The sequence below is a fragment of the Polyodon spathula genome, chromosome 16 (assembly GCF_017654505.1).
Source record: "Polyodon spathula isolate WHYD16114869_AA chromosome 16, ASM1765450v1, whole genome shotgun sequence".
Classification (NCBI taxonomy): Eukaryota; Metazoa; Chordata; class Actinopteri; order Acipenseriformes; family Polyodontidae; genus Polyodon; species Polyodon spathula.
The window spans coordinates 11,939,723-11,967,148 of record NC_054549.1 but is presented as its reverse complement, the minus strand read 5'-3'; the positions used below and the strand labels follow the sequence as shown (position 1 = coordinate 11,967,148).

General features: G+C 42.1%; 1 protein-coding gene across 2 annotated transcripts; it reads right to left on the bottom strand.

Moving 5' to 3' along the window:
* Positions 1 to 1,543: 1,543 nt before the first annotated feature.
* On the bottom strand, positions 1,544 to 27,286 carry LOC121328597 (centrosomal protein of 104 kDa-like). 2 transcript variants are annotated; one of them, XM_041273405.1, is made up of 23 exons: positions 27,041 to 27,286; positions 26,663 to 26,778; positions 25,980 to 26,106; positions 25,559 to 25,732; positions 25,197 to 25,335; positions 24,488 to 24,547; positions 23,163 to 23,239; positions 22,768 to 22,936; positions 22,458 to 22,613; positions 21,974 to 22,177; positions 21,454 to 21,657; positions 20,895 to 21,062; positions 18,799 to 18,972; positions 17,233 to 17,409; positions 11,176 to 11,382; positions 10,726 to 10,839; positions 10,569 to 10,605; positions 9,280 to 9,355; positions 8,651 to 8,759; positions 8,298 to 8,436; positions 7,627 to 7,694; positions 4,102 to 4,183; positions 1,544 to 3,324 (listed from the first exon to the last, which is right to left on the bottom strand). In XM_041273405.1, exons 3-23 carry the CDS (start codon positions 26,090 to 26,092, stop codon positions 3,197 to 3,199), a joined length of 2,775 nt encoding a protein of 924 aa, XP_041129339.1. In that variant the 5' UTR covers positions 26,093 to 26,106; positions 26,663 to 26,778; positions 27,041 to 27,286; the 3' UTR covers positions 1,544 to 3,196. The 2 variants fall into 2 exon arrangements, with proteins under 2 accessions (XP_041129339.1, XP_041129338.1); XM_041273404.1 differs by having other exon boundaries at positions 21,959 to 22,177; positions 27,041 to 27,285.
* Positions 27,287 to 27,426: the final 140 nt, after the last annotated feature.

Genomic DNA, 27,426 nt, shown 5'->3' with positions numbered 1-27,426 from the left:
CAGGAATAGGGTTTGGTTTGAAAGTGAAAAACGTTTTCATTAACCTATCGCAATACCAATGACCTGCAATTTTACAGGCAAGTACACATTTTGAGGAGGAAAAAAAAAAAAAAGTGTTTTTTAAGGTAACTGTCAAGGGCTAAGAAAGTCAGCTTTTCATAGAGAAGCATTAGAAGTTGACTAGTTTCCAGCTGGAATGGGCGCTGTTTACACAACTTCCTTTAGAGCTTACAAACCCCTATTCATGACTCCCTCTTCCCCTGGGTAGGACCACAGGCAAGAGAAATAGCCTAGGGAGTTTTTAACCGCTAGTATGCACTCCCTCAAGATAAAAAAAGAGACAGACATTACTACTGTGGGGCAGCAGTTTACCTGTTCTGGATCACCAGTGAGAAACTGGCATTTATTCCCCTCTGTTTATGGTTTATAGCTGGTAGCTCCTCAATCCCAGAAGGGAGAAATAAAGTGGGATTGTTTCTTTTATTTGCCTTGCTGATGGGTTAAGAACACCCTGCATGCTCCCCCCCAGTGGCTGGGTTAGTAAATGGATGAATCGCGCTAGCTGCAAGTTTTGCTCCTAACATGATCCATTAGTTTTTATTTGAGACAATGGAATAAAGAAAGGATTTTACTAATATTATTTAATGTAAAAAAGAGCTCAACAGATGATTGCCATGTATAGACTGGGCTTCCAAGCTGAGGCAACAATTACTGTTTCAAAAGAATCATACAGAGAAGTCACATTATCAGAGTGGGAATGGTTATGGGATACTGCAAGAGGAGAGATGATGCCACGCCATTTACTTATACTCCCATCAGTTAGCAAGGATCACAAAAGTAAAAGTATTTTTTTCCCTTTTATTTCACATTTTGATTCACTAAAATTGTTTACAGCAAAAAATAAAATAAAAAAATAAAATAAAGTGAAAGATTTTTTTCTGTAGTTTGGGTTACTATTTTAGTTGTTGGTTTTTGTGGTTCAGCAAACATTTAAAGTGCAAAAGATGAGACTGATTTTTTAAAAAAAAAATGCTCATGTCTAAGATAAATAGTAGTCAAGAAGCATACACACTGTAATACACTAAAAAAACAAACAAAAAACATCAAATTGCTAAAAAATATCACATTCTGCTTGCATTTCTCCAATCTTTAAATATCCCACTGACTCACACCAATACAACACAGACACCTTCTGAAACACACCCCATCAGCTGACGGTACATGCTGCTCTGTCACATGCAATAGATTGGTTCTGGTCAGGATTTAAGGTGGGTTGCTACAGTTACTTTTTCACACATCATCCTCATATGCAAGATTAAACCATGCAGTTTCAAATCTGAACCTTCTTGTAAGTGCAATTTCACAATGCATGTGTGATTTGATGTACAAGTAATTACAACAGGACATTACAACATCATCAGCAAAAAAAAAACAAAAACGCAAAAACACAATTCATACAACATATCTTAATAAAACACTCGATACAAAATAAAATCCAGTATAAACCAATAGAAAAACAGAAAGAACCAAATTTAGATACAGATTAAAAAAAACACACACATAGACTAATAAAATTTGATAAAATCATAAATAAACAAAAAACACTAAAAACTTTGGGATATTTTATACTGCTATTTACTTCTCAACCAAACCAAGCCAATAACTTGCATGTGTGGAGTTACTGAGCATTCGGTTTATGACCCTGCTCTTTCACGTCATGTACTGTAGATAAGTCTTTCCTGGTCCTGGCTGATATCCAACTACAAACACTGTACAAATTATAACCGCCCTGTAGCTTTGCATTATTGTAGGGATTCTGTAATATTGTTAACCAGAAGTGTATCCAACTAGGAAACTACATTTTCAAAATAAGTCTTTCACTGAGCAAACTTAGACTTATAATCGAGTGCCCCAGGGTTTTGATGGCTGGCAAGAGCTGGCTAACATATTGACAGGTTTTCCTATAATCAAGAAGAGAGCTCTGCAATGTTCCGAATATCTGGATTTAGAAAAAGGGAGAAATCACGAACGATAAAACCAGGAGGTTTTGGATCCAGTGTTGACAGAGGAACAGAATGATCGGGTATTGCTTTGCTCTAGACACAAAGAGAGTTAATCACTGATCCCAGGAGATCAAATTGCTGTTCATCAGGTTTCAGCAGGAGCTCCTCCACATTCCTCAGCCCCTTCACAATACTAGGGACTCTTCACTGCTTTCTATGTAACTCAAGGGAATGTTTTTACATTAATCTGTACGGTTAATAGAAAAGACTTCCTCACTGGGATTTATGGAAAAACACAAATGCATGCATAGAAACCATGAAAACTGCACAAAGTGCATCTAAACATTATATGGACACTGTCAATAAGACTCACTAAAGGACTTATTATAATTCTGGATATTTATGTTGTACTATTATATGCAATGTAAAATACAATATTATTTAGAATTCCCTTTACCTTAACAGCCTGTTCAAGTTTTTAGTAGTTTGCTCATGAATAAATATGACTGTCACTTTTCTATGATTAAAATGTATAGCACTTTTTACAGTATAAGGCATGTTTGGCAAAAAAAAACCCCAGTGTTTCAATGAAGCAGTTTAAACTTACATCAATAGGCAAATCGTAAAGATGTGAAGGTGATTTTAAAACTGAACATTTACGTACTTGTCTTTTCAACTAGTGTGCATAAGATTTGAAGGCTGCCTAATACCTCCTGTTATTGTAACTTTTATATCAGTATTGCTTCTTATAGAGTCGAAATTGACTATCCATTTAGTCAATATTTTAAAGGTTTTGCGTGGCATACATACTGTAGTGTTTGTACTTATCTATCTAAAAAAAAATATATATATATATACAAATATCAAAAAATAGAATATCTATTTGTAATAAGAAAATAGCACAGCATCTACAGCAGCAGAATACAGAATAACGTCAGAAAAGAAGCAAGAAGTCTACACTCTCTTGCAGGGATCACAAAAGGCACCAACTGTAAGAAACTGCGAAGCATTCCTAAAAACAGAATCTACAGACACAATGCTGTACAAATGGGTTCTTATGAATCAATATATTGTAAAGGGAAAACTGTATCAAATTAGGTCCTGATGCATACTGTATTTTTCTTACATCATCCTAGGAAGAACTAAAATGCACACTGCCTGCGCTGTGTAGCGAGGGTGTGAGCCACACAGGGTCATTGCTTGGCCGGGGTCCTGCTGCTTGTTTTGTTGAGTCCGGTTTTAGGGGCTGGGATCTTGGTCACAATAGACGGGGATCGACCCTTCACCCCTGGTTTTGTCACAGACAGACCTCCCGTCTTTCCTGGTAAAAAACAAAACAAAACGTGATTTCTTTGTGTGTGTTTCTCCGTCACTGCAGACCTCCTTAGCAGGCACTGCATGTACTACTCTGAGTGGTACTTGCTGAGAGGCTAGGGCTGAAGTAGTTTCAAACACTCCCTGACAAATCACACTGGCTATTATTTTCTCCCCTTTGGAAGAGGTTTGTAACCCATTTCATGGTAAGGAGAGTCGTCCCCCCACCCCACTTGATCGCTGAGCTTAATCTCACCATTGTGTGAAGAACTTGAGGATTGCAAAACTGGCTTCTGAATGTAGTTTTTTTTTTTTTTAACAACGTTCCTTGTAGTTATGCAAATCAGGCAGCCTTTTTAATTTAATGAAAAGTAAGAATAGACTCAGTTTAAGTTCTTGCAGACAAAAATAAAAACCTGCTTGAATTAAAAGCACGCCCTCACTCACACAAACTCTGTTCAAGGAAGTTTCACCGAAATCTGGATGATAAATTAAACAAAATATACCAGTACACTTTAAAAAGGTCTATTTTTGGGTTTTACCTTCGTCATCGTGCTATTATTGTTCATAACTATTTTCCCCTGGATCTCCTTGTACACAAGATGTTTAATCATAATGGGGCTTGTGGAGTTCATCTTGGGTGGGGACACTTAAATAAGTTCATAAGCCTACAAAGCCAGTGATCTGGGAACAAGTTCAGTTCCGTGGTCTACACGCCTGCCTGTTTACTCTGGTCCTTTCCTACGTTAGATCTGTTTGGCGCCCCCTGCGAAGAATACATTACCTTGCTGCACCTGCTGTGTTCTCTGCATCCTGCGCTGGTTCATTTTACAGCTTTCCTTCCCCATCAGGTGAGATTTCCAGGACTGCGGATACAGAACAAGGCAGGCCACTGTTACAGTATAATCCCTCACTCCAGCTGCACACCTATACCAGTTTCCTCCAGAAGCAGAGAGCTCCAGTGAAACACACAGCAGCCACTGGGATCGTCTAGCCTAGTGGATTTCAATAACCCCAGGCTCCAGAATCACAGGCGCATAAACATTTCATACACATACAGACACACACGGGTCACACGTTTGTAAGGGATGTTAGAAAAGAGAAAACAGTTTGTCTGAACTCTATAGAGTTTGAGAAATTGCCCTGCTAAAACTGAAGAAAAAATGTATGCATTACAAAATAAATACACAGACAGGAAACTTAACATGGTACAGCTATGCACGCAGTGACTGAATGGGGTATGGGTATGTACAAGGTAAATGGTGTAATAAAGCAAGAACAAAGTTCACATATCCAAAGAAACACAATTAGGACTGAAAGTGGACGGTCCTGGGCAGGTAGGCACTGACCGATTTAACAATTGAAAATCAACAGGCAATACCAACAGTGCATTTAAATACCATCAGCTCAGTCAATGACAAGTGCATTTAAATACCATCAGCTCAATCAATGACAAGCAGACACCTGGTTAAACCTGTCGCGTGAAGCAGAGTGGAAACAATACTGACATACAGTAAACATTAAATACATTAAAAGAAAAATCTCTTGGATTAAGCTACCACTACAGAAATGGAACACGATCTGCTGCAAGACTGATACTGCTATATAAAAAGAGAAAGCAACTGAAGACGATGAGAACAAGGCTTTCAAAGGGAGTCCAGGTCCCTGCTTCTGTATGGCTTAACTAACAAGTCTGGCCCCATACTTCATTGACCACATTACAGAAACCCACACACACGTGTACAAGCTAGAGCCAAACTACTTGCATTTCATTTCTTCTCCTTTGTTCTGCAACACACACAGAGTCACACCACTTCCTAACCAGATATAATGCGAACTGGACATACTGTGTGTGGGTTAATTTATTTTAGTGTGTATCAACAGAGCAGACAGAAACGGTTTGCTGCGGGTGTCCTGTTTCAGCTCACACTCTAGCCAGCGAGTTAACTTTCTTTGTGCATACAAGCAAAAGAGTGCTTCTTAGATCCAAGCTAGCCTTTTGAATAGGAATTTTAAGAAATCCCCCAATGGCATTTCTAAGTCAGCACAGGGGCCTATTGCATAAAGACATTTTTAAATCCACTATAGTTTAGGAGAATCTACACATTTCCTTTAGGGGGAATCTTTAAATTGTTTTAAGATAGTCAATAGCACAATTCCATTTAACATTTTTAAAAAAAAGCCACCTTGAAATAAGAGACACCATATTCGTACATAATACAACTTCGATTCCTTTATGGTAGACTTTGTCACATGGGTATTACTTCCTGTGCTTGCATTGTTGGGTTAAAAGACAGGAAGACAACAAGCAGATGAAACAAAACTGAAGAAGAAAGGTTCTGGTATACACAGTGTGCGGCTTTGTTGAAAAGATCTCTCTGGACATTCAAGGAATATCTATTCCATTATTTCTGAACAAAAGCAGCGACAACACACCGTGATTAAGTATAATTTTCTTTCTTTGTGAAAGTGCTTTATTAATAAAACATCAGGAATAAAAGAAAATACTGTTAACTCTAGCTGAGTAATGGTTTTTAATACTGTACCCAAAACTATAATTTAGAATATACTGAAAATCTTGCTTACCCAAATTCTTTCCACACACAGTGTCCGCCTCAATGATTTCACTTAATTAAATCTCTGTTAATCCTACAATGTTTAAGGACTTAGCATAGCCCAGCGTCTGAAGGAGTATATAAAGGGGGCTCTGTGAACTACACAGTTGCACACAGGGCCAGGTGTGTGCTCCGATGCATTTGAAATGCATATGCAAGGAAACACTGTATTTATTTATTTTCATTTACTGTTCTTTAGAAATGAAGTGCAAAACATAAAACCAGTTTTAAAGTCACTGATCCTAATGCAGATCCAGCATAGCCAGACTACATGTGTCTTTGGGAAGCAATTGACAAGGACCACCTTGCACAGTAGATGCACAAATCCTACAAAAAAAGGAAACTGGGGTTAACACTTTGTTTGTGTGGCCCCATAAAAAATACATCGAGGCAACAGACGTGTAACTTCCCTTCTGTTTTCTCTGAACAGAACAGACCTGAAAAGGCTCTTCAGCACAGCACCTGCATGTATGTATTATGCATCATGCTATTGCATTTCAGCATTCAGCTGGCGTCAAAGCACAGTGGGGGGCCTTTTGTCTAGCAGCAAACAATATGCCTCATTTTCCTGCTACACTTTTCCCAGGCCCTTTACTGCAATTCCCTTTCTTTTTGCTGTAAATGCTTTCAGAATGAAATAAAAACATAAATAACTGCACTTTAATGCTGATTTACAGTACAGCCCTGTAAATTTATGTAAACACAATTTTGCATCAATTTGTTACTTTCACATATAAAACATAAAGAATCCTATCATTGATCTAACTATTTTTGAGAACTAACATATTACTTATTGAAATGCTCCTATCCTAGCGACAGGTAAAATGGCTTGCCATTTACAAAGATTACATTTGACAATAACAGGGCTAAACAGTGCTATTTAATCTGCTGATCTTTGCTATGTATTAACCTGTATTTATTTCTAAACATGTTATGAGTCCAATGCACTAAACCCACCAGCACTAAGATAACTGAACACTGATGATCTCAGAAGGAGGAAGTCTGTTATCGAAGGAGGTAATGTATCGGATTAGTAACCCAGCAACAGGATAAAGACTGGCATGACTGGCACCAGCGAAACCCCAGCAAGATACGTTGGAAACATCTTCCAAAAAAAAATAAAGAAAACTTGAACCTGGGTTTCTGGATTTCCAATCGGCCTGACAGTAAAACAACGATCTATCCATAAAAGCACAGCCAGAAACAAAGTGGAGCTGATGAACGTTTATGGTGGACTAGCCCTGCAAATATCCAGTGACCGTTCTCAAAGGCGGGGTGGAAAGACAAGGGGCAATAGAAACGCTGGAGCCGAGACAGCATTCAGTCTCTTGTAGGGCAGTTACAAGCACAATACGCTCTACATGTAGACACAGGACAGGTTGCACTTCAGAGATTTGTGTTCTTCCCCATAACGGTGAGATCTTCTGCATGGTGAGCACCTGCATCAGTTCAACTCCCACTCTGGGGAAAACCCTAACTTGTCACCAGGGAACCTCAAACAAAACAGCCTGCTCATACAGCAAGCAAACTGCCATATAAAGAATAAAGTGCGCACCACGTACTAACCTTTTAAAGATGACTCATTTTCAAATAAATAGCATTCATTAAAAAATAAACACCCAAACTTTCTTGACGTTACGACATTTTTCCAAAAATGCAGAAATGACTATGGAGCTGCAAAAAACTCCCCTCACCTCTTCTCCTGGTGCGAAGTTCTCGTGGCACAACGGGCAGTGGTTGGCTACTTTATCCGACTTTGCAGCTACAAATAAAAGTGGAAAGTGTTACGAAAAGAAGAGAAGAAAAAGCACTGAACTTCATGGATGTCATGATCCCTGGATCAGGTAATTAAAACAGAGGAAACAGCATGACAATGTGCAGTAAAAGACACTTAATAAGTCCCCATACTGGGAACCAGGCCACCCTGATATTGTCATGGTTACTTCAGAATAGCCCTGCAGTCACAGTCCTTTCAGAAGACAATATAGCTGTCAATTATTTAAACAGATTGAACAATGCCGTCTCCAGAGCAAGGTTACACCACATGACTGGTATCCATCTCTCTGGTTCACAGATTCAGTAAATACTGGGTTAATGCATTCTCTGTCTGGCCAATGGGTGGATGTATAGCATGGAAAAAGGATTGCCTGTCTGCATGCTTTACAAATGTGCTCTGATCAACATCCAACAAACACTACACGATTCTAGAAAGGTAGCATTGAATGCACAAGAACGAAACACTTAATATAAAAAAAAATAATATCCATTCTGTATTCCTCTAATGTGCATTGCAGTCCTGCAAACCACACCCTAAGCTAACTCCCTGTTCTAAATAGCGAACACGCTGGCTTCAGTCAATACTTACGGGTACATGCTTTAGCTCTGACGTGTTCAGTCAGCTCTTGTTTGGGAATGGCTTCAGTGCAGCGCGGACACTTCCCAAAGCTGTCCTTCTTATCACACTCTGTCAGTAAGTGATCCATAAGGCTGGCTATCTCCACTACCTGAAACAAATCCCAAGATTAAATGTGCAGATTCTGCAATCACATCAGTGTTCTTGAAATCAGCCAGATACAGTCTGTATGTACACAGTACTATCAGTAACCATTAGTAATAACTAGTGATACAAGAACCAATGCAATCCTTAGGTTACTTAGAAAAGAACAGAAAGCAAAAGCTATGGAATGAAATGCACATCTGTGGCGTGGACACTTGTACCTGTCTGCAGTGTTCACAGCGCCTCAGCATGGGACAGTTCTTCCAGTAATGAAGATCCAAGCCTTCCTCATTAAACGAGTCATCTCTCTCTCCACAAAATATACACAGGCTGAAATGAAAAGGCACTCTTTGTTATTTCTGTGCAACAAAAACCTTGCCAGAAACCACATCGATGTGTACAACTTGAGGGGCTTGATTTTAAATTGAGTGCAATGTCCCCGCTCCGCACCACCCCCCCCCCCCCCCCGTTTATTTTCTGTATTTAATGTTACATAACCACCAGCAAAGGAAAAACAAACCCAGTTGCTGGTAGAAGAAACTAAAATATTGGCTTGAGTCGTTCTCTTACTAAGGGTTGTACACTTTTTCTGATTAAAAACACGCAACCACAGCTGATAAAGATAGCTCTCCAGCTCTCAGAGTGATTGAGAGTTAGCATTACTCATTTCTCAAAACTGCCATTTTGGACTTCTGAATTAACTTTTTCCATTAAAAGGACACTGTAATCGACTACTGACTAATGCCTGCTAAGTATCCCAAGGCACATTTTCCACTTTTGTCCCCCGTTAGCTCCATCTGATCTCATTTTGTCTCAGATATTTTAAACACTTGAAGAAAGATGTACTTACTTATCTAAATAATTTGCAATGGAAGACTGGTCATCCCCAATGTCAGGGGGTGGGACAAGAGGAGCCTTCTTCCCCGCTGGACAAAAAATACAAGAAATGTTAACTGTCGTAGCATGCACTTCATTAATAAAACAGCTGAGATTATGAGAAAGCATTAGAAAAGGATTGCAGGAGTGTAAATGGGTAAAGTAGGTTTGGTTTTCACAGATCCAGCTGCCACACGGTTCACTTAATCATGCACAGTGTTTATTCTACACATTGGTTTTCCCTAACGTATAGAACACAGATGAAACAAGTCATGTCAATAACATACAAGCTCCAGTTTAGTTTAGGGATCCGATATAAGCGATTACAAATAATCTATAAACATGTTCTCAATGATGCTATTAACAATTACAGAATATGAATAGAAATAAAAAGGGCATTATTACCACTTTTGTCATTGTTTTTTGCGCGATTGTTTATAATCGCTTATAACGGAAACAGTCTGGCTGTCTTTATATGTCTGTCTCACTAATTGTATGGGGCTGCTTTGTTTTTGCAATATTTATTATACACTTCTGCCATTGTTTTTGCTATTGTTTATGACCACTTATAACGGATCTCTAAACTAAAGTTTTATTCAAACTCCTTAGTAACAGTATCATGAAAAAATAGTTCACAACAATGACCCACCATATCCATCGCATGTAGAACAGCACGTCATAACAATTAATATTAAATAGTTTAACCAATATGCTTGGCTAATGATCCAAGTACTAAACTGTAAATAAGGAGGAACTAAAAAAATGAAGCGAAACTCCTGTGTGCATCCTGTGTGTTCCATACAAGGTGAAATAGTTTTTTTTGGTTTTGACAAATGAGTACGGATGGACATGAAATCATTAAAAATACTACTAAACTTAATAGTATTAAAAGTAAAGCCTTTTTTAAAAATGAGCGCTTCTTTATGACAGGATATAAAAGCCGTGCAGTCAGCATTATACGAACCAATCAGAGTTCATGAACTGCCACGTGATCGCCTATGTCTACAGAAGACACTCAGGAGGTTGCTTGGAAAGTACAGCCCGACTCGCTCTACTTCAAGCAACTGGTTGCGCAAATGCTCACAACTGGTTGCATTTACGTCCAAATGTAAGCAACTCGGTTGCATGCAAGCAAGTTGCACAACTGATTGCTCAGTTGTGGACCCAGCTTTACAGATCTGTAGAGTCTATAAAATTAGTTTGGTTTGGTGTTTCTGTAAAACAGCACACCTGAAATTTATCGCCAGGGTCTTGTAGACTCACCTGCTTTAGCGGGCTTGTGGGTGTCCCGCTCCTTGCCCTAAAAGTAAAGAGAAAGGAAAACAAGTATGAATCTCAGCACAGTACCCACCCCTGACACACAGCCCAGGCTACACTCTGAATAAGTCCGTAGTCACAGTAGATTACTCATTCCGCACACCTTGCTCGCTTGCCCTGACTGGATCTCCTTCAGGGCGGCCAGCTGTTCCTGAAGGACTCGAATCTCCTCTTTCTTCTGTTTCTCTGCCTCCTGTGTGGCAGCCTTCTTCTCAGTCTAATGGAGACAGAGGGAGCATGTGAAGCATGTTAACTGCCTGAAAGCCCAAGGCACCCCACGAGGACAACAGTAAACCGAAAGACAATAAGGACAACACATCACGGGTGTAGGCACATTGAAACTACAGCAGCATAACGTCACTGCAATGAGAGGTCTTTTCATTGCACCTATGTAAGCGTGGTGCAGTGACATCAGTGTCGGGTATAACTGCACCCACGGATTTACTACGGTGCGAGACCTTTTAAATAAATATTGGTTAAGCACGGGGAGTTGATGCAGGCATGCATATCTCAGCAAGGCAACTGTTTAACCTTGCTCCTCCCGACTACTCACTTTCGCCTGCGTCTCAGTCGGTCGACCGTCTATCTTTGCAAACCCATCGAACATGTTTTTGTAGAGGATGTTTCTGCGGGTGTTGGCGTCGTCTGCAGGGAGGTATTCCAGGACAGCGCTCTTGTTTTTCCGGTACATGATCTGGATTATTCTCACCGCTGTGTCCCGCACTTCCGACGCACTGTGCTCTAGAGCCCCCACCGCAAACTAGAACAATATCGACAAGAAATTCTAGATTAATACCAGGCTCGAGCCATGTGGAGGTACCAGGATGTCTTTGACCCTTGATCTGTTCTCTTTACTAGGACAACTGTGCGAGGTAACTATGCTTGCCAGTGCTTCACTCTGCTTTTACTATGTTTTAATACACTTTAACCATTATTCAACAGCACCTGTAAACAGTTAACATTAATAAGTGCTTCATAAGATTTTTCTTAACCTCAGATCACGAACCTCAATGCGTACTTCCCTGCTGAACTAACGTGATCGAAACTATGCCGCTCCAAATAGTATAGTTTAAATTGAGACTTTTTACAAGCAGATTTTTACCAATACAGTTGCATCATCAAGTCTGACCATTTTTATCTAGCTTTTCTATAATTCTAATCTAAATCTTAAACTAAATTAGTAATTTACAAGGGAAAATAAATGCAATATTAAGCACTGGATATATTTTCCCCTTCATTTTGACAGACACAGCCTTGGTTATTTCAGCAACTCTCTTCATTCTCGACTGTCGTTATAGGAAACTCAATCACTGCTCCGAACACATTTCCCAGGTAACCAGAGAGAAATGGGAACTATTCGGCAGACGAAAGCAGTATAAACCCGTTCCTGGACTTGAAAATGAAAAACACGTATCTGCTCTCCCCCTACACACGTTAAGGTTAAGGCTAAAACAATTAAAAGAAGATATTTCTACAACTTTTAGCAGTGAAGTTCAGCTGTGTTGTACAGCATTAGTACAAGATACAGTATAAGACAAGATTTCAGTTCCAGAGTGATTATCAACTCTGACAGTTAAGTTCTGTCTGCAAAATCTAATTTAGAAAGTATTGAAGAGGAAATAAACAAAAAAACTATTACTATGTGATTAAACAGGTGCATCATTTACTGCATTTTTGTTTTCTAAATAAAAATCAAGAGCAAAATTAATATTCCTTATCCAAAACTCTCTCTCAAACTTAGAGCTACAATTTACAAACGATATAAAAAAAAAAAAAAAAAAAAAAAAAAAAAAGTCAACCGATGTACTATCCAAAGAAAACAGGCTTGTACGGAAGGCATTATACATTTAAAGTGACAGCTAATCTCCAAGAACACAGTGTTAACAGCTGGAAAGTTTGCACATAGTTACAAGATCATGCATGGAGAGATAGGCAAAGCTTTGTTTGCACAGTGTTAACTGAGTGCCAGTAAGCTATTCAGAAGCCAGCCAGTGAGATCACTGGGGTACTGACTCAAAAACAGTTATACTTAAGTATGAGTAAAGGAGGTTTGGTTTTTACAATTCCAGCTAACATACGGTTCATTTAATTCTGCACAGTGTTTATTCTATAAGTTGCTTCTCCCTCATTGTGGCAGGCTGGCGAGTGGATAGAGGCCCAGAGACAGTCTGCAGTTCAAAAAAATAACAATTTTATTATAAATAAACAAAAATAAAGTGCACACGGGCAAAATAACAAATACTCAAACACAAATAAAGCAAAAACAAAACTCACAAAAATAAAGTTTCCAGGCTGGGCAATGCCTTCACTGGATTTAGAAAATTCAAAAAACCACAAAACAAACACCAACCTGCTTCCTCAGCTCCCTTCTCCAAATGAGAAGCTGAGGCCTCCTTTTATATCAGGTGGCTGGGCGCTGATTGATCGTTAATCAACCTAATCAACTAATCAACCCCAGCCACCTGAACATAATAAACCCAGGCAGGCAGGGGAAGTTAACCCCATCCCTGCCAATTTAAAAGGGCAGAGCTTTGCTCTGCCACACACCTCCCCCCATGTACAACGTACACCGGCCGCAATCGGCCAACTCCCCCCCCCCCTCCCCCCAAGAGTCCAATTATGTCCCTTGGGTGGGCTGTTATGGTGGGTGGTGGTGGGCGGGGTTGATGTCGGAGCCCCCAAGCCTTCTTTGGTTGAGGGGGCCCCGAATGTCCAAGGTAGCATGGCGACGGCGGCCCGGCTCCCTCTGGTGGCGGAGGCGGCGACGGCGGCCCGGCTCCCTCTGGTGGCGGAGGCGGCGACGGCGGCCCGGCTCCCTCTGGTGGCGGAGGCGGCGACGGCGGCCCGGCTCCCTCTGGTGGCGGGAGGCGGCCCGGCTCCCTCTGGTGGCGGAGGCGGCCCGGCTCCCTCTGGTGGCGGAGGCGGCCCGGCTCCCTCTGGTGGCGGAGGCGGCGGCGGCGGCCGGCTCCCTCTGGTGGCGGAGGCGGCGGCGGCGGCCCGGCTCCCTCTGGTGGCGGAGGCGGCGGCGGCGGCCCGGCTCCCTCTGGTGGCGGAGGCGGCGGCGGCGGCGGCCCGGCTCCCTCTGGTGGCTCTGGAGGCGGCGGCGGCTCCTCCCTCTCTGGCTCTGAGAGCGACGGCGGATCCTCCTCCCTCTCTGGCTCTGGGAGCGACGGCAGATCCTCCTCCCTCTCTGGCTCTGGGAGCGACGGCGGCTCCTCACACCTCTCTGGCTCTGGGAGCGACGGCGGCTCCTCCTCCCTCTCTGGCTCTGGGAGCGACGGCAGCTCCTCCTCCCTCTCTGGCTCTGGGAGCGACGGCAGATCCTCCTCCCTCTCTGGCTCTGGGAGCGACGGCAGATCCTCCTCCCTCTCTGGCTCTGGGAGCGACGGCAGATCCTCCTCCCTCTCTGGCTCTGGGAGCGACGGCAGATCCTCCTCCCTCTCTGGCTCTGGGAGCGACGGCAGATCCTCCTCCCTCTCTGGCTCTGGGAGCGACGGCAGATCCTCCTCCCTCTCTGGCTCTGGGAGCGACGGCAGATCCTCCTCCCTCTCTGGCTCTGGGAGCGACGGCAGATCCTCCTCCCTCTCTGGCTCTGGGAGCGACGGCAGATCCTCCTCCCTCTCTGGCTCTGGGAGCGACGGCAGATCCTCCTCCCTCTCTGGCTCTGGGAGCGACGGCAGATCCTCCTCCCTCTCTGGCTCTGGGAGCGACGGCAGATCCTCCTCCCTCTCTGGCTCTGGGAGCGACGGCAGATCCTCCTCCCTCTCTGGCTCTGGGAGCGACAGCAGATCCTCCTCCCTCTCTGGCTCTGGGAGCGACGGCAGATCCTCCTCCCTCTCTGGCTCTGGGAGCGACAGCAGATCCTCCTCCCTCTCTGGCTCTGGGAGTGACGGAGGCTCCTCCTCCCTCTCTGGCTCTGGGAGTGACGGAGGCTCCTCCTCCCTCTCTGGCTCTGGGAGCGACAGCAGATCCTCCTCCCTCTCTGGCTCTGGGAGCGACAGCAGATCCTCCTCCCTCTCTGGCTCTGGGAGTGACGGAGGCTCCTCCTCCCTCTCTGGCTCTGGGAGCGACGGCTGCTCCTCACCCCTCTCTGGCTCTGGGAGCGACGGCAGCTCCTCACCCCTCTCTGGCTCTGGGAGCGACGGCAGCTCCTCACCCCTCTCTGGCTCTGGGAGCGACGGCAGCTCCTCACCCCTCTCTGGCTCTGGGGACGACGGCAGCTCCTCCTCCCTCTCTGGCTCTGGGGACGACGGCAGCTCCTCACCCCTCTCTGGCTCTGGGAGCGACGGCAGCTCCTCACCCCTCTCTGGCTCTGGGAGCGACGGCAGCTCCTCGCCCCTCTCTGGCTCTGGGAGCGACGGCAGCTCCTCGCCCCTCTCTGGCTCCCGGGAAGGCGGCTCACCCCTCTCTGGCTCTCGGGAAGGCGGCTCACCTCTCTTTATTGGAGTGACCGGTGGATCTCCCATGTCTACAGCCAGGTAATTAACCACCATGAGGGCAATCTCTGGGAAGGAGGCCGGGTGGTGCTGTTCCTCCCACTGTTCCCACCTCTCCCCATCTCGACGCCACAGCGTGTTGATAACTATGGGGAGATCGTGGACGAGGTCTGCCTCAGGGTGCATCAACCAGTCCCAGATCTCCTGGGACGGTGGTGAAGGTGGTGGTGCTGGAGGTAGTGGGGTGGCCCCTGATGCCCGGGGTGAACACTGCACCTCTTCCTGGGCCTGGTTGTAGGGGCATCCTGCCCAGTTGTGGCCGTCCTCCTCACACCGGCCACACCAGTTTGCCGGTGGCACGTCTGGGCAGGACCGCCAACGATGGTCCTCCTTCCCACACCAGGAACACCAGGGGAAGAGGCTGGCCGGGTCCTCCAGCGGTGGCTGCAGCAGCTTACATTTCTTCAGCTGCTGCTTGTCCTGCCTTTTCCACTGTCTGCTCTTCTTTCCCATTTTTTTTTTTTTCAAAAAAAAAAATAAATAAATACTGCTCTGAGCCTCTAGGTGGCGCTATCCCACTTCTGACACCAAATGTGGCAGGCTGGCGAGTGGATAGAGGCCCAGAGACAGTCTGCAGTTCAAAAAAATAACAATTTTATTATAAATAAACAAAAATAAAGTGCACACGGGCAAAATAACAAATACTCAAACACAAATAAAGCAAAAACAAAACTCACAAAAATAAAGTTTCCAGGCTGGGCAATGCCTTCACTGGATTTAGAAAATTCAAAAAACCACAAAACAAACACCAACCTGCTTCCTCAGCTCCCTTCTCCAAATGAGAAGCTGAGGCCTCCTTTTATATCAGGTGGCTGGGCGCTGATTGATCGTTAATCAACCTAATCAACTAATCAACCCCAGCCACCTGAACATAATAAACCCAGGCAGGCAGGGGAAGTTAACCCCATCCCTGCCAATTTAAAAGGGCAGAGCTTTGCTCTGCCACACTCATATATAGAACACCGATGTAACAAGCCATGTCAACAACATAGAAACTCCTTAGCGAAAAAATAGTTCACAACAATGATCAACCATATCCATAGCATGTAGAACAGCATGTCATAACAATTCATATTAAATAGTTGAATCAATCTGCTTGGCTAATGATCCAAGTACTAAACTGTAAATAAGGAGGAACTGAAAATGAAGCAAAAATGCTGTGTGCATCCTGTGTGTGTGCATCCTGCCACGCTGTGCAAAGAGCACTACAGCCCAATTTGAAAGTAAAAGTATGAGCCTCATTTTTCTAACTTCCAATAAGTGAATACGTTGTGTAGGCTTTTATTTTCTGTGTGTTTCATTTCCCCCGCCGTCGCTGAAGCTGTACACACAATTTTGTTTAGATCAATCAAAACAAGGCAGTCAGAAGTTGAGAAACAAAACGTATAAATCAGGGCACATAATTACAACAGAGTTTAGGGATGTGAAATAACCTTCTGCAAACCAATGCTTCAGACAATTGCAAAATAAAGTTTTGCATTTGGAATGAGAAAGCTACCGAGAAAGGAAAACAACTTTATTACAATTCAGATGTCTGCATTTTAAAGGACAAAACAGATATTGTTGAACAGTCCTGTCAAATGTAATGTAATTGGGAAGCTGACCAGCTTTGGCAAATACATTCAGCCTTCATTACACAGCTTCCTGTGCCAATACCTGTAATGAAACGTTACTCTACCAAGCTCCCATCAGCATTAAATCGTAGTTCAAATCACTGGTAACAGTTACCATGCACCTAATCAAAAGCACAAGGGTCTCAGTGTTTGAATGAAGAGGGAGGGGTCATATATTTAAACAGTGAAAGTGCTGCTACACAGCTGCTCTCAGTGGTCCATGGGCCAGACTTGGATTGACACAAACCGTCTGGTTTATAGACTTCAATTAACGCTTGTCTTGTACTTGCTAACGTTACCTTCTGTGAAATACATGTTGGTTGGGTCACTCACGCTCTCACTATCAGCATGTCATACAGGTTTTGGGTTTTGCCTAAACCATGCAGTGTAATCCATGATAAAAGGGCTACACACATTCAACCTCAGAAGAGAAAGTACACACAGCTGCTGTTTGGGGAGCAACACAACATTGCATGGAATGGCCTACCCTTATGTCCTTACCCGCATGACGTTGTCCATGGTGAAGCCGGAGTTGTCAGTGCCCAGGTCTTTCAGCAGGCGCTCCAGCAGCTCCAGCTGGCTCAGGGCTAGCCGAGCCAGGGTACTGGGTTTCAGAGGCTTTACCAGCTCCACAGGGATGGCCTGTAGCGGCATGACCTCTTTAAACAGTGCCATCTCCTGGAGAAGAATGGAAAGTTCATGCATGCAATCTCTGGTACTAAATTCATCTTCTACTCCAGTTCAGGATCCTGCTGTAACCAAGTCCCTGAACATAACATTTGGAAAAGTGGCAAACTGTGGGGAGGATATGTAATGCTGGCAACCTTTGTGGAAAGAAATGACGACATGTATTAATCTGATTTTTCCTTTTAGTTTTGTTTAGCTTCTTGCATCTCGACTCGACTCTCCTTAAACTTGGAGAAGACATTACACAAGCTTTTTTATTATTATTTTTTTTAAACCTGGACTGCCAAATAATGACTCAGTTGCATAAAGTTTATTTGCTTATAAACTTTAATGAGGTAATAGCTTACCTACTGTGAGGGGAAATTGAGAACAGCACTGCATGACTCCAGGCAGCTTTCTTAAAGACTTCATACATTTGGAAAAATTACAGTTTCATTTTTATAACAAGAAATATCTGTTCATTCTAGCCTGCTGTTACTGGTGTTAATTTGTAATGACTGTAATTGTTTAAACACTGGCAATTATGCTGGAATAAATCCACAGCAAGTCGGAATTGTAGTGTTGTGTCTGACACATGGGCTCTTTTGAAGCAAGCGCAAAGGCAAAGTTTTTTCTTATGGTTTATATATAGAAATATTCAACTCTGATTACAAATCATACCCAGTCACTCTGTTTTTTTGTGTTTGTTTTAGGACGGCTTCAGTTCTGAAGACAAACTAATGCATAATAGAGGATTCGCATTTAAAAAAGTAGGATACCTTAGCCAAGACAGAACCTCATTTACTTCAGTAATGAGGTTAACCTATATCCTGTCTGTGTAGGGAGGGACTCCCAGAGGACACTGTAATGCACACGCACACACTGCAAGATTGTTCACTGATGGAAAACACTGAGGTGGCACTGAACAGCTGCAGTGGCTAGCTTGACCCGCCTGCTGGCAGCACACTACAGCACGGGTATTGGAATCAAATGGCAGGCACCTCTGTGTTAGCGGAAAACACCCAAGGAGCTCCAAGACTCCGAAGAGGTGGCAGCGCATTAAATTAACAGAATCTTTCCAAGACACAGGGACACATGGAAACTATATATATATATATATATATATATATATATATATATATATATATATATATATATATATATATATATATATATATATCTATATATTACATAACTATATACATATTGAAATGTTAAGGCACATGTCTGTTTTATAAAACAGGTAAGGGCACAGTTGACATAAAAGTAACAAAAATAATAACACCAGCCTCCATAGCTCATCTTAAAAGGTAGGTGACACATCATCAGACTACTACTGCAAATGAGATTTAACTCTAGTTAAGAATCCTTACTTTACCAGGAGAGTTAAGACTTCCGTACCTTGATGAAATCTGTAGCCACAACGCGAAGCCGGGTGGTAGAGTCTCCAGTTTTAGCAATCAGGTAGGGTAGGCTCATTTCCACACAGTGACTGGTCTCCACTTTACCCAGTTTGTGTTTAGGAATGTACTGGGTAATTATCATCTTCAAAAGCTTCAGAGAGGCTTGGAATACCTACGAAGACAACACAGTGCTTTGTTAAAAAAACCTCTCATGTAAACTTTGCCTAAAACTTCCCACTGCTGCATCAATTATTCTAGCGATTTGGTTGGTTGTTGTCAGTCAGAACTGTACAAAAAGACAGCTTTTGCTGGAATCATCTGAATGAACAAAGTGGCTTGAAAGTATACTGCTGTATCTGCAAGGGTTATTCCTGGACAACCATCTTAATTCATTTAAAAAAGAAGCAATGTAGTAACTAGTGAACATGCTGCAGAAGTAACCCAATCAGCCCACATAAAAGATCCCATTTGAGATGCTTTTATAGTTTTACACCCCAGTGGGGCATTTGAAGTACAATAGGATGAAGTGAGTTGAACTCAGTTTACAAATTAATTCAGTTGCTGAACACAGAAATGCAGGACCCCCCCCCCCCTTAGTGAGTGTAGCTGTCATTTTAAATTAAAAAGCTGAGCTGTAATTAAAACTGATTACATTCCTCAGTTTTATAAAGACACCAGATATAGTGAATCTGAGGGTGTCTCTTGTTATCGCAAGTAAGCCTCTTCATTACTGATGTTACAAAAATATATTTAAAACAGCAGAATATTTCGTAAGCCCTCCGGGAATGTCCCTAGCACTGTGAATGCATTGTTGCACAAACTGCCTGTAAAATAAGTCTCACAGCATCATTTCAAAGCCACGGTTTGAACGGTCATCTGAGGAATTCTCTCCTCAACTGCATCAGCTAATTAATCAATAGCGCTGACAGGAGTACAATAACAAAACAAACACTTCAGACAGGGGACTAAACATGGTCTTTATCTGAGGGGCTGGCTGTTTCTAAATGAGAGCTGAGGCCGTATTTATAAGGATTAATAACAGCGAACTGAGGTCTGGCTTTGTGAGGAGCGAAGACTGACATGAATAACACACATCTGTGATGGAAAAAATTATTTTACATTACAAAGGCCTACCTTTAATGAAAGCCAATAGCAAAAAACACCCAACCCTCTGTGCATCCCTCTAAAAAGCTCTGCTGACCGGACAGCAACTAATTTCTATCAAACACCAAACACGTGTGGAAATATTTACGCATCTGCACACCACTTCTAAAACTGAATTGATCATTTGAAAAATCCTGTCTGTCAAAACGCAGGCTTTCTCCCATCAAGCTCTGGCCACCAGTTTTTACAACGAGTCATGCCAAGTTTCAATGAAACTGCATGAAAACTTGCTAATGCAATCTATCAAGCAATACTGTGGTATGCTGGGGAAGCTGCAGTTGACCACAGCTTGATCACGTTTTGTGTCTGCAGCACAAAACAATATAATATTGCTATGTATGCAGTCTAAGGCTATCCATGTAAGGACTAAGCAATGATATTGAAATCGGTAAAAAAAAAATTCACTGTTTTGTGTGCTGTCGACTGTGGATTATTTTCTTACCAATTCAACACTTTGAGATGTTTATGCATTTAAATGACTTCGTCCTACTTGTTTGAGAACGAGATTCAGTGGATTGTTAATTTGGTAATTGGATTTGTTTTTTGCTCTTTTGTTACGCTTAGTTCCAACAGTTTTAATGTTTGTGTGAGGACTATGTTTTAGATGTAGAACATGAAAGTGGCATCAGAGCAGTTTTAATTTTAGTTCACAGACAGAACTCATGGAGAGCAGACAGCTGCCTGTGTGCAGTGCTGCTGCCAAGTGAGTATTTCTTTAAAGAAAGACCTGCAGAAAGGGTGACTTTTGTTTTGTACCCGGTTTATTTTTATCTTCTTTGCAAATGTTCAATGAAAAGATTGCATCCCTGTGCTGAAACTAAATTCTGCTGTTCTGGAGATTCCTGCTTGCCTGTCTGACCTATTAAATTGTCCCTGTTACTTCAGCATTCATCAAAGGATAAGCAAAACAGAAATACCCCCGTTACTCACAGATGCAACCTTGTCCACTAGGGCTTTCCGTACAAGAAAGACAGCAGCTCGCATCATTGTCTTCAGGTCATCCTTGGAAGTTCCAGCTGGGACCTCCATCAGCTTCTTATAGACTGCCAGCAGGGCATCCTCCCGGTAAGACCAGGTCTTAGAGTAGGCTCCTGCAACCTGAAACATTATAGATAGGACTGTCAAGCTTCTAACAAAAATATAGCACCTGAAGCTCCCGGTCCCAAGAAGCAAGGCATACACTGACCTACCTGAACCACAAATTGAAATATCCAAGACAGGACTCTCCTTGGAGATGGAGAGTTTAGGGACAATTCTCACAATGCTGGTTAGGGCAACGCAGGGCTATTCAGGGTCAGACTGCCGTTGAATAGAGCACCAGGCAATAAAATGGGCAAGAAAGGAATAGACTGAACCCTGCTATAATATTAAGCCTGCACTGAAGCTCTATTGCAGTCAATTGTCTTTAGTATGCGGTTTTACTCTTCTCGATAGCGTGTGGCCCAGATCCTGTCTGAAAGCAGACTCATGCCAAGTGACTCTTTCTTACCAAGCCCTCTCCGTACACTTCTATGGGGAAACTGGCCTCCCTCACAGCCTTCTCTGTCATGGGCTCCGGCTCTCCGGTGATGCCTGTGCTCCTTGCAGTTGTGGCAGACTCTGGGGTTTCCGGCTCTGGCAGCTGGTTCTGAGTCTCTCCCATCTGTTTGCGCAGAGCAGGTAGGGGTCTCTCATCGTACGGCAGGGCATCAATCTGCACGGTAAGGCAATAGAGCAATTCAACCTCTAGCTGTCATTATTGCAGAGCAATTCCTTTCAATCAATCCGTTATGCAAATTGAAAAGCTGAACGTGGGTTGTCTCTTATTGTATAAGAAATAGGCGCCTGGATTTTCTGCTTCCTCTTATTAAACAGGTGTAATTACAGAGAGTGTGATTATCACATCATATTTGGACCTTACTAAATTAAATAACTCATGCATTATTACAGCCCAGAAGGAAACAGGGCCCCGTTAATAAGAGATGCTGATGTGGTAATCTCTGTCTGTGACGCACATTGATCTTGGGTACCGGAGGCTGTGGTTGGGGAGTGGGTGGAGGGGTTGGGGTGCGCTGTGGAGGAGTAGGGTTTGGAGAGACACGCTCTGGTTCAGATTTGGGAGCTTTTTCAATGCGCTTCCCTTGTTTATGCTTTGATGACTCTTTCGGCTTCGGCTGCCGAGGACTGCTAGAGTAACCCAGTGGCTCCAAGGGGAATTCTTCAGTTCTCTGAATCTGAAAACAAAAAAAAAGAAAAAGGAATATTTTAAAATCCCAGCAATTGAGTTATTCCAGCATATGGTTAAAAAAATATTTTGCGGATGACAGAATTGTTTTCTAAAAATAAAAAAATAAATAAAAAATTTAAATAATATGCGAGCTAGACTAACATTGCGTAACAAGCTCCATGGGTTTGGTGGACAGTTAATGTTACACTTCAAGCTACTGGTTGTAATCTGTATATCTCTCTGCACCCTTGTGATTTTAATGCAATCAGCAGCTGTGCAGTACTAACCGGACCCATATCAAGCAGGCTGTGCAGCTCAATCTCCAGATACACCTTCCGCCGATACTCGTCCATCTGCTGTTTCTTCAGTTTGGCTACATCATAGTCCTCCTTCTCAACAGCACAGCGTTTCTCCACCTCGTACCGACCCAAGCGTTCCCCAACCTGCAACGCAGCAGCCAGCGAGTTCATAAACAACGTCATCACTGACCAAAGGGTTGCAGCTGCTGGTACAACGGCCAGGAAAGAGCTTGACAGAAAGAAACATAGGCGGATGTATTTCTTTTCTTGTTTCACCATTGCACAGGCATCACAGTACCTTTTGTAAGTCAGCTATAGCCTGCTTGAGTTTCTTGGCAAGGTCGTAGCGCTCCATTCGGACTGCGTCTTGTTTTTTCTCGTCCAGCTTGCGGATTATCTGAGCCACTTCCGGGTCCTGATACATATCAAATGCCAGGTCATCCAGAGGGGATATCGAGTCCAGTTTACTGACAAGAAAAAAGCAGTTGACCCTGTAAGCTTGCCAGTCAGAGGAATGAATCATACTGTAGAACATGCGTTCGACTTTGTTGCAGGACTGCTCTGCATTTCCATTGAAGTTAAACAGACTTTCGGGGGGCCCGGCGCCTTCCCCAGAGGTAATCTGATTAAATACTTTGCAAATTAGCTTTCACTGCTGATTGGCTAATGGCCTTTACAATACAATCCCCTTACCCTAGATAGGTTCCATCCAGAGCAGAATCCTCATGAGTGTTGTGAAGGTAATGTTCAATCAGCTGCTCTTTTGTGGGCTGCACGAAAAAAAAACACATTTCAATATGCCACTGAAACAGATCCCCTGAAGTAATACCACTGGTCCCCCTTTCCTTCTGCTGAACATATTTTGGTTACTGGATTTTACACTCGGTATACTATTTGAACAGCACTACAGATGAGAAGTGGCTGTTGCACCCTAGTACCCAATTCTTTCACATGTTGTAGTTCAAACTCCAGTGGTCCACAATCAGACCTACAATGTGGATTCAGCGGGGTATCTTTAGAGTTGTATTTGAAATGTTTGCAGAACTGACTAAATGACCTGTTTAAAGGACAACTAGTAAAAAATTACTTTAAAGTGTTTGTTAGTATTTGATCTACAAGAAAAGTCCCTAAAAACAGAAAGGAATACACATGAGTACTCAGAGAAGAGGATTAAAACATGTTGACATTAGAAAAAAGAAAACTCCACATGGGGTGCCACACATATTAAATATCTCTCCGCAGGACAGTGCAGTAGTGTAATCCAGGAATCAATTCTTTACAGTAAAAGAAAAAGCACGTCAATAGAAGGACTTTGTAAACTGTACTTCTTAAATCTGGAAAATAAAACCAACAGAAGCAATCTGCAGCTGAGTCCCAAGAGCACACAAAGCAACATTATCCTTTAAATGTAATGGGGCTGAAATAGATTACACTGCAACAATGCTGACTTTGTTCACTGGAATCCCTTTCCCAATACAGAATGACCTCTTCTTCCAGCAGATATCCATCGGCACTTTCATCACATTACTCTGTTTCTTTTGCGGAAACCTTCTCCACAGTTACACAGCAGTTTCTTCAGATCGCTGCAATCCTCTTCTCAATTTCTATATCAAGATGTGACCGAAATATTCAAACACATGCTTTCTAATACGCCGAACACCACTTCAACCCGTTTTAGGAACGACTGTTTCTATAACAAGCAGCACATAGCTGGTCTGTTGTGCTATCCTTTTTCTTAAGTGAAAGGGTTTGTAAATGTATAGGCTGTTTTATGCTGTAAACACGACTTTGGTTCTGTTTGGTGAAGATACATTACAGAATAAAACTGTGGGGATTTTGGCTTCTTGACTTGCACGCAAAACATCATTCTGCTTCTTGCTGTGTGCTGATGGCGCCCTCTAGGCAATTTTTTAACTGTCAGCTTTTCTTACAGCACATTATTTTACATTTGGATTAAAAGCCACAGTATTAAACACATGAAGTGTTTTGATTTGAGAATATAAATTTTCTAAACTTACGGTGCTCTCCATTTCGCCATCCACAGCATCTCCGAGAACATTTACTGCAACCAAAGCAACCTGGAAAATAAATCACAACTAAATAACTTTAGTAAACGAGTGTTAGAGTTTATGGTTTACATTTCCTTTACTTAAAATGTTTTACTTAAAAACAATAGCCTTCATTCTGGAATCCATTCAGAGGCAGTCCCAAAAACATGTCACTAGATTTTGAAAGCTTCAAGCTTACCTTTACACTTACAGTTTTTCAAACCTGTGTTATACTGCCTAACAAATATTGTTTAGTTGACCACACCCAAAGCAACAAGACACTGTGCACACCCGCAGCTGACTTAAGACTCCCAAGTTTACAAATATTTTAATGATAAATGAAAATACTGCCTTTAGTTTTAAGTATCTTTGGTTATCAAAACTCAAAGTAAGATGATTTAAGGGATTTGGAACCATGACACTGGCACTGGCTGCTAAAACAATACAGATTTATATTTTATTTCTCCATGATTTTACTCTTCAGCTTCATAATTCTAATCTTGTTCAAATCGATTATTACAACTACATAATTCCATGATGCACACACAGTAACCATAGTAACAGATCTGTGTGTTCTTAGTGTATGTGGGACAACAATAATCAAAAGCAGTCAATGCAGACTGGACTAAAGAGACTTTTTTAAAGTTTAAATTCAGAAGTAAACAGTCGTTCATCCTACCTGATTGTACAGGTTGTAGCGGTTCACATGGTTTTTATGGAAGATGAGTTTCAGGTATTGTCCCACGGCATCTACATGGACAGACTTCAATTCCCGAGCTTTAAAACCTGTCTTTTCATTGTCTGATAACGATACATACCTAGATCAAGGAAACAAACTCAGCAAAATAATTTAACAAGCATTTGTTTTACCTTCAGCTTCCCCTACTCGCTTGAAAACACATTTGTGGTCTTGCAAGATCTCGGTCTGTATCTCAAAATCGATATGACATCTAAAATAATGACGATTATTAAATCAGTTTTATAGACTACTGACAAGACAGCAAGTCTGAACCAAGCCTATGTGATTTTTCCAACACTTACCCAAGTCTTTGGAACCTGTCTGACTGATTGGGTGAAAAGTACTCTGGTAAGCTGTCATTGACGTAGAACTCGATTTTAGCAGAGATCATGTACTGGTGAGCCAGTAACTGGAGTTTCCGAATCCGGCAACGTTCCACCAGCTGAAGGATAATTACTTGGGGATACAAGCAAGACCTGCAGAGTCAGGTGTATTATAAATACCCCCCATTCACTGAATATTTCTGCATTACATTACCCAATTTTAACCATACTTTACTTATCTCCCTGTTTTTCAGCATTTGACAAAAAACAAAATCAATTGACAATAGCTTTAAGTTTTATTTATTTTTTAATGAAATTGAACAGTAGGTTCATAATTGCATGCACTGATTGAATGTATCATTGCAAATAGCTTGCACTACGTCAGGTTTGTGTGTGTTACCTGGTAGATCTCCATCCATTCACAGTAGGTGCATGAACCATCAGCTCCTTGGCACTGTAGCCATCCTCATTTCCAGAGGAGCTGACCACTGCAAACCCTATCTTGTGAGGCATTCTGCAATGCTTGGCTGAAAACAAAAATAACCAGTTGTTAGAGGATATGTCCTGAGGGTTTAACCGAACGTGCATTGATTTTACTAATCTTAACAGTGCTGCATCAGGATCAGACTTTACACCTTCTACAGCACCGTGCTTGGGGACAAGACTACAAATGCATTCAATGACATGCATGTGAAAAGCTGAAAAGATGTAGGCTGTCAGACTGGCTCATCCACTTCAAAACACAATTACACTAGAGCACATGTTTGACATTTTTAGATTTGGAACGAATTCAACAAAATCCACCCTCGAAATAAGCTTTACATATTGACACATTCTCTCACAGTCCTGCTGCGCACCTAGACCACTGACACTATTGCGTGAACCCCTAGGCCACAGACTGAGAACATACAGTGTTAACAAACAAACTAAGTGGGATGCAGAAATGTTATGTGAACACAGTTAAATTTACCATTGTGTTACTACAAAGTTGAGCTCTAGTGCTCGAACTCAATGATTGCATTGGATTTTGACTAAAATGTTTCATGCATATGCACAACTTTCTCCACGAGATAGTTGACCTACCTCTTGCCTTTTGAAACTCATTAAAAATCAGGCTGCTGTATAAAGAAATACCGCCTCTTCTCTTTCACAACAGCTGGGCAGACATCCATTCAAAATCGGGAAATAAAAGTCGTTTCCTAAGGAGAAATAATACAGAAATTGATCTAGACAATAGCATTTGAAATTCTATAAATCTACCATATATGGCATGAAAATATGCATTATTATTTTTTAGGGAGGGGCAGGTTCTACTTTTAAAATCTAAATATGACAGGCAGACAACACTCACATTCTACCTCGCTGCACGGGGTAAATTAATCTAAATTATCAATATATCTCGTTTAGAAATGGAAAGCTGCGGTAGTACAATGGTATAAGTGAAGTGTATTTTAAACTTACCATGTTTTTCCAGATACAATGTTGTCAAAATATAAATGTAAGACATCGAAAAAAAAAAAAAAAAAAGTACAATAAGAGTTAAAATGTTTCTGTACTGTTTGAGAACTCGCTTTCATATAGCTTACGATCAACCTACATAAAGATATATTGGTTTACTTTACTCTATTACACCGGTAAAAGCACTTAGAATAATCTATTTTTATCCCGTGCATTTGCCAACCTATTTTCCTTCATCTCCATAACCACCGCTTGACAACAACCATACACTGAGCATGCGCGTGTCAAATTTGTGTTTTTTTCCGAAGGGGACTCTGGGAAATGTAGTTTTTAACTTTTTAAAACCCGCTTCCGGTAATAAAGGTAAACATCTGCGGCCTTTCTAGTAA

Coding starts and splice junctions, on each gene's coding strand:
- LOC121328597 (XM_041273404.1), bottom strand. CDS start 26,092: ATGCCTCACAAGATAGGGTTTGCAGTGGTCAGCTCCTCTGGAAATGAG. Junction 25,733..25,979: donor AATGGATGGAGATCTACCAG/GTAACACACACA, acceptor CTGACTCTGCAG/GTCTTGCTTGTATCCCCAAG. Junction 22,614..22,767: donor CTATAGCTGACTTACAAAAG/GTACTGTGATGC, acceptor GCTGCGTTGCAG/GTTGGGGAACGCTTGGGTCG.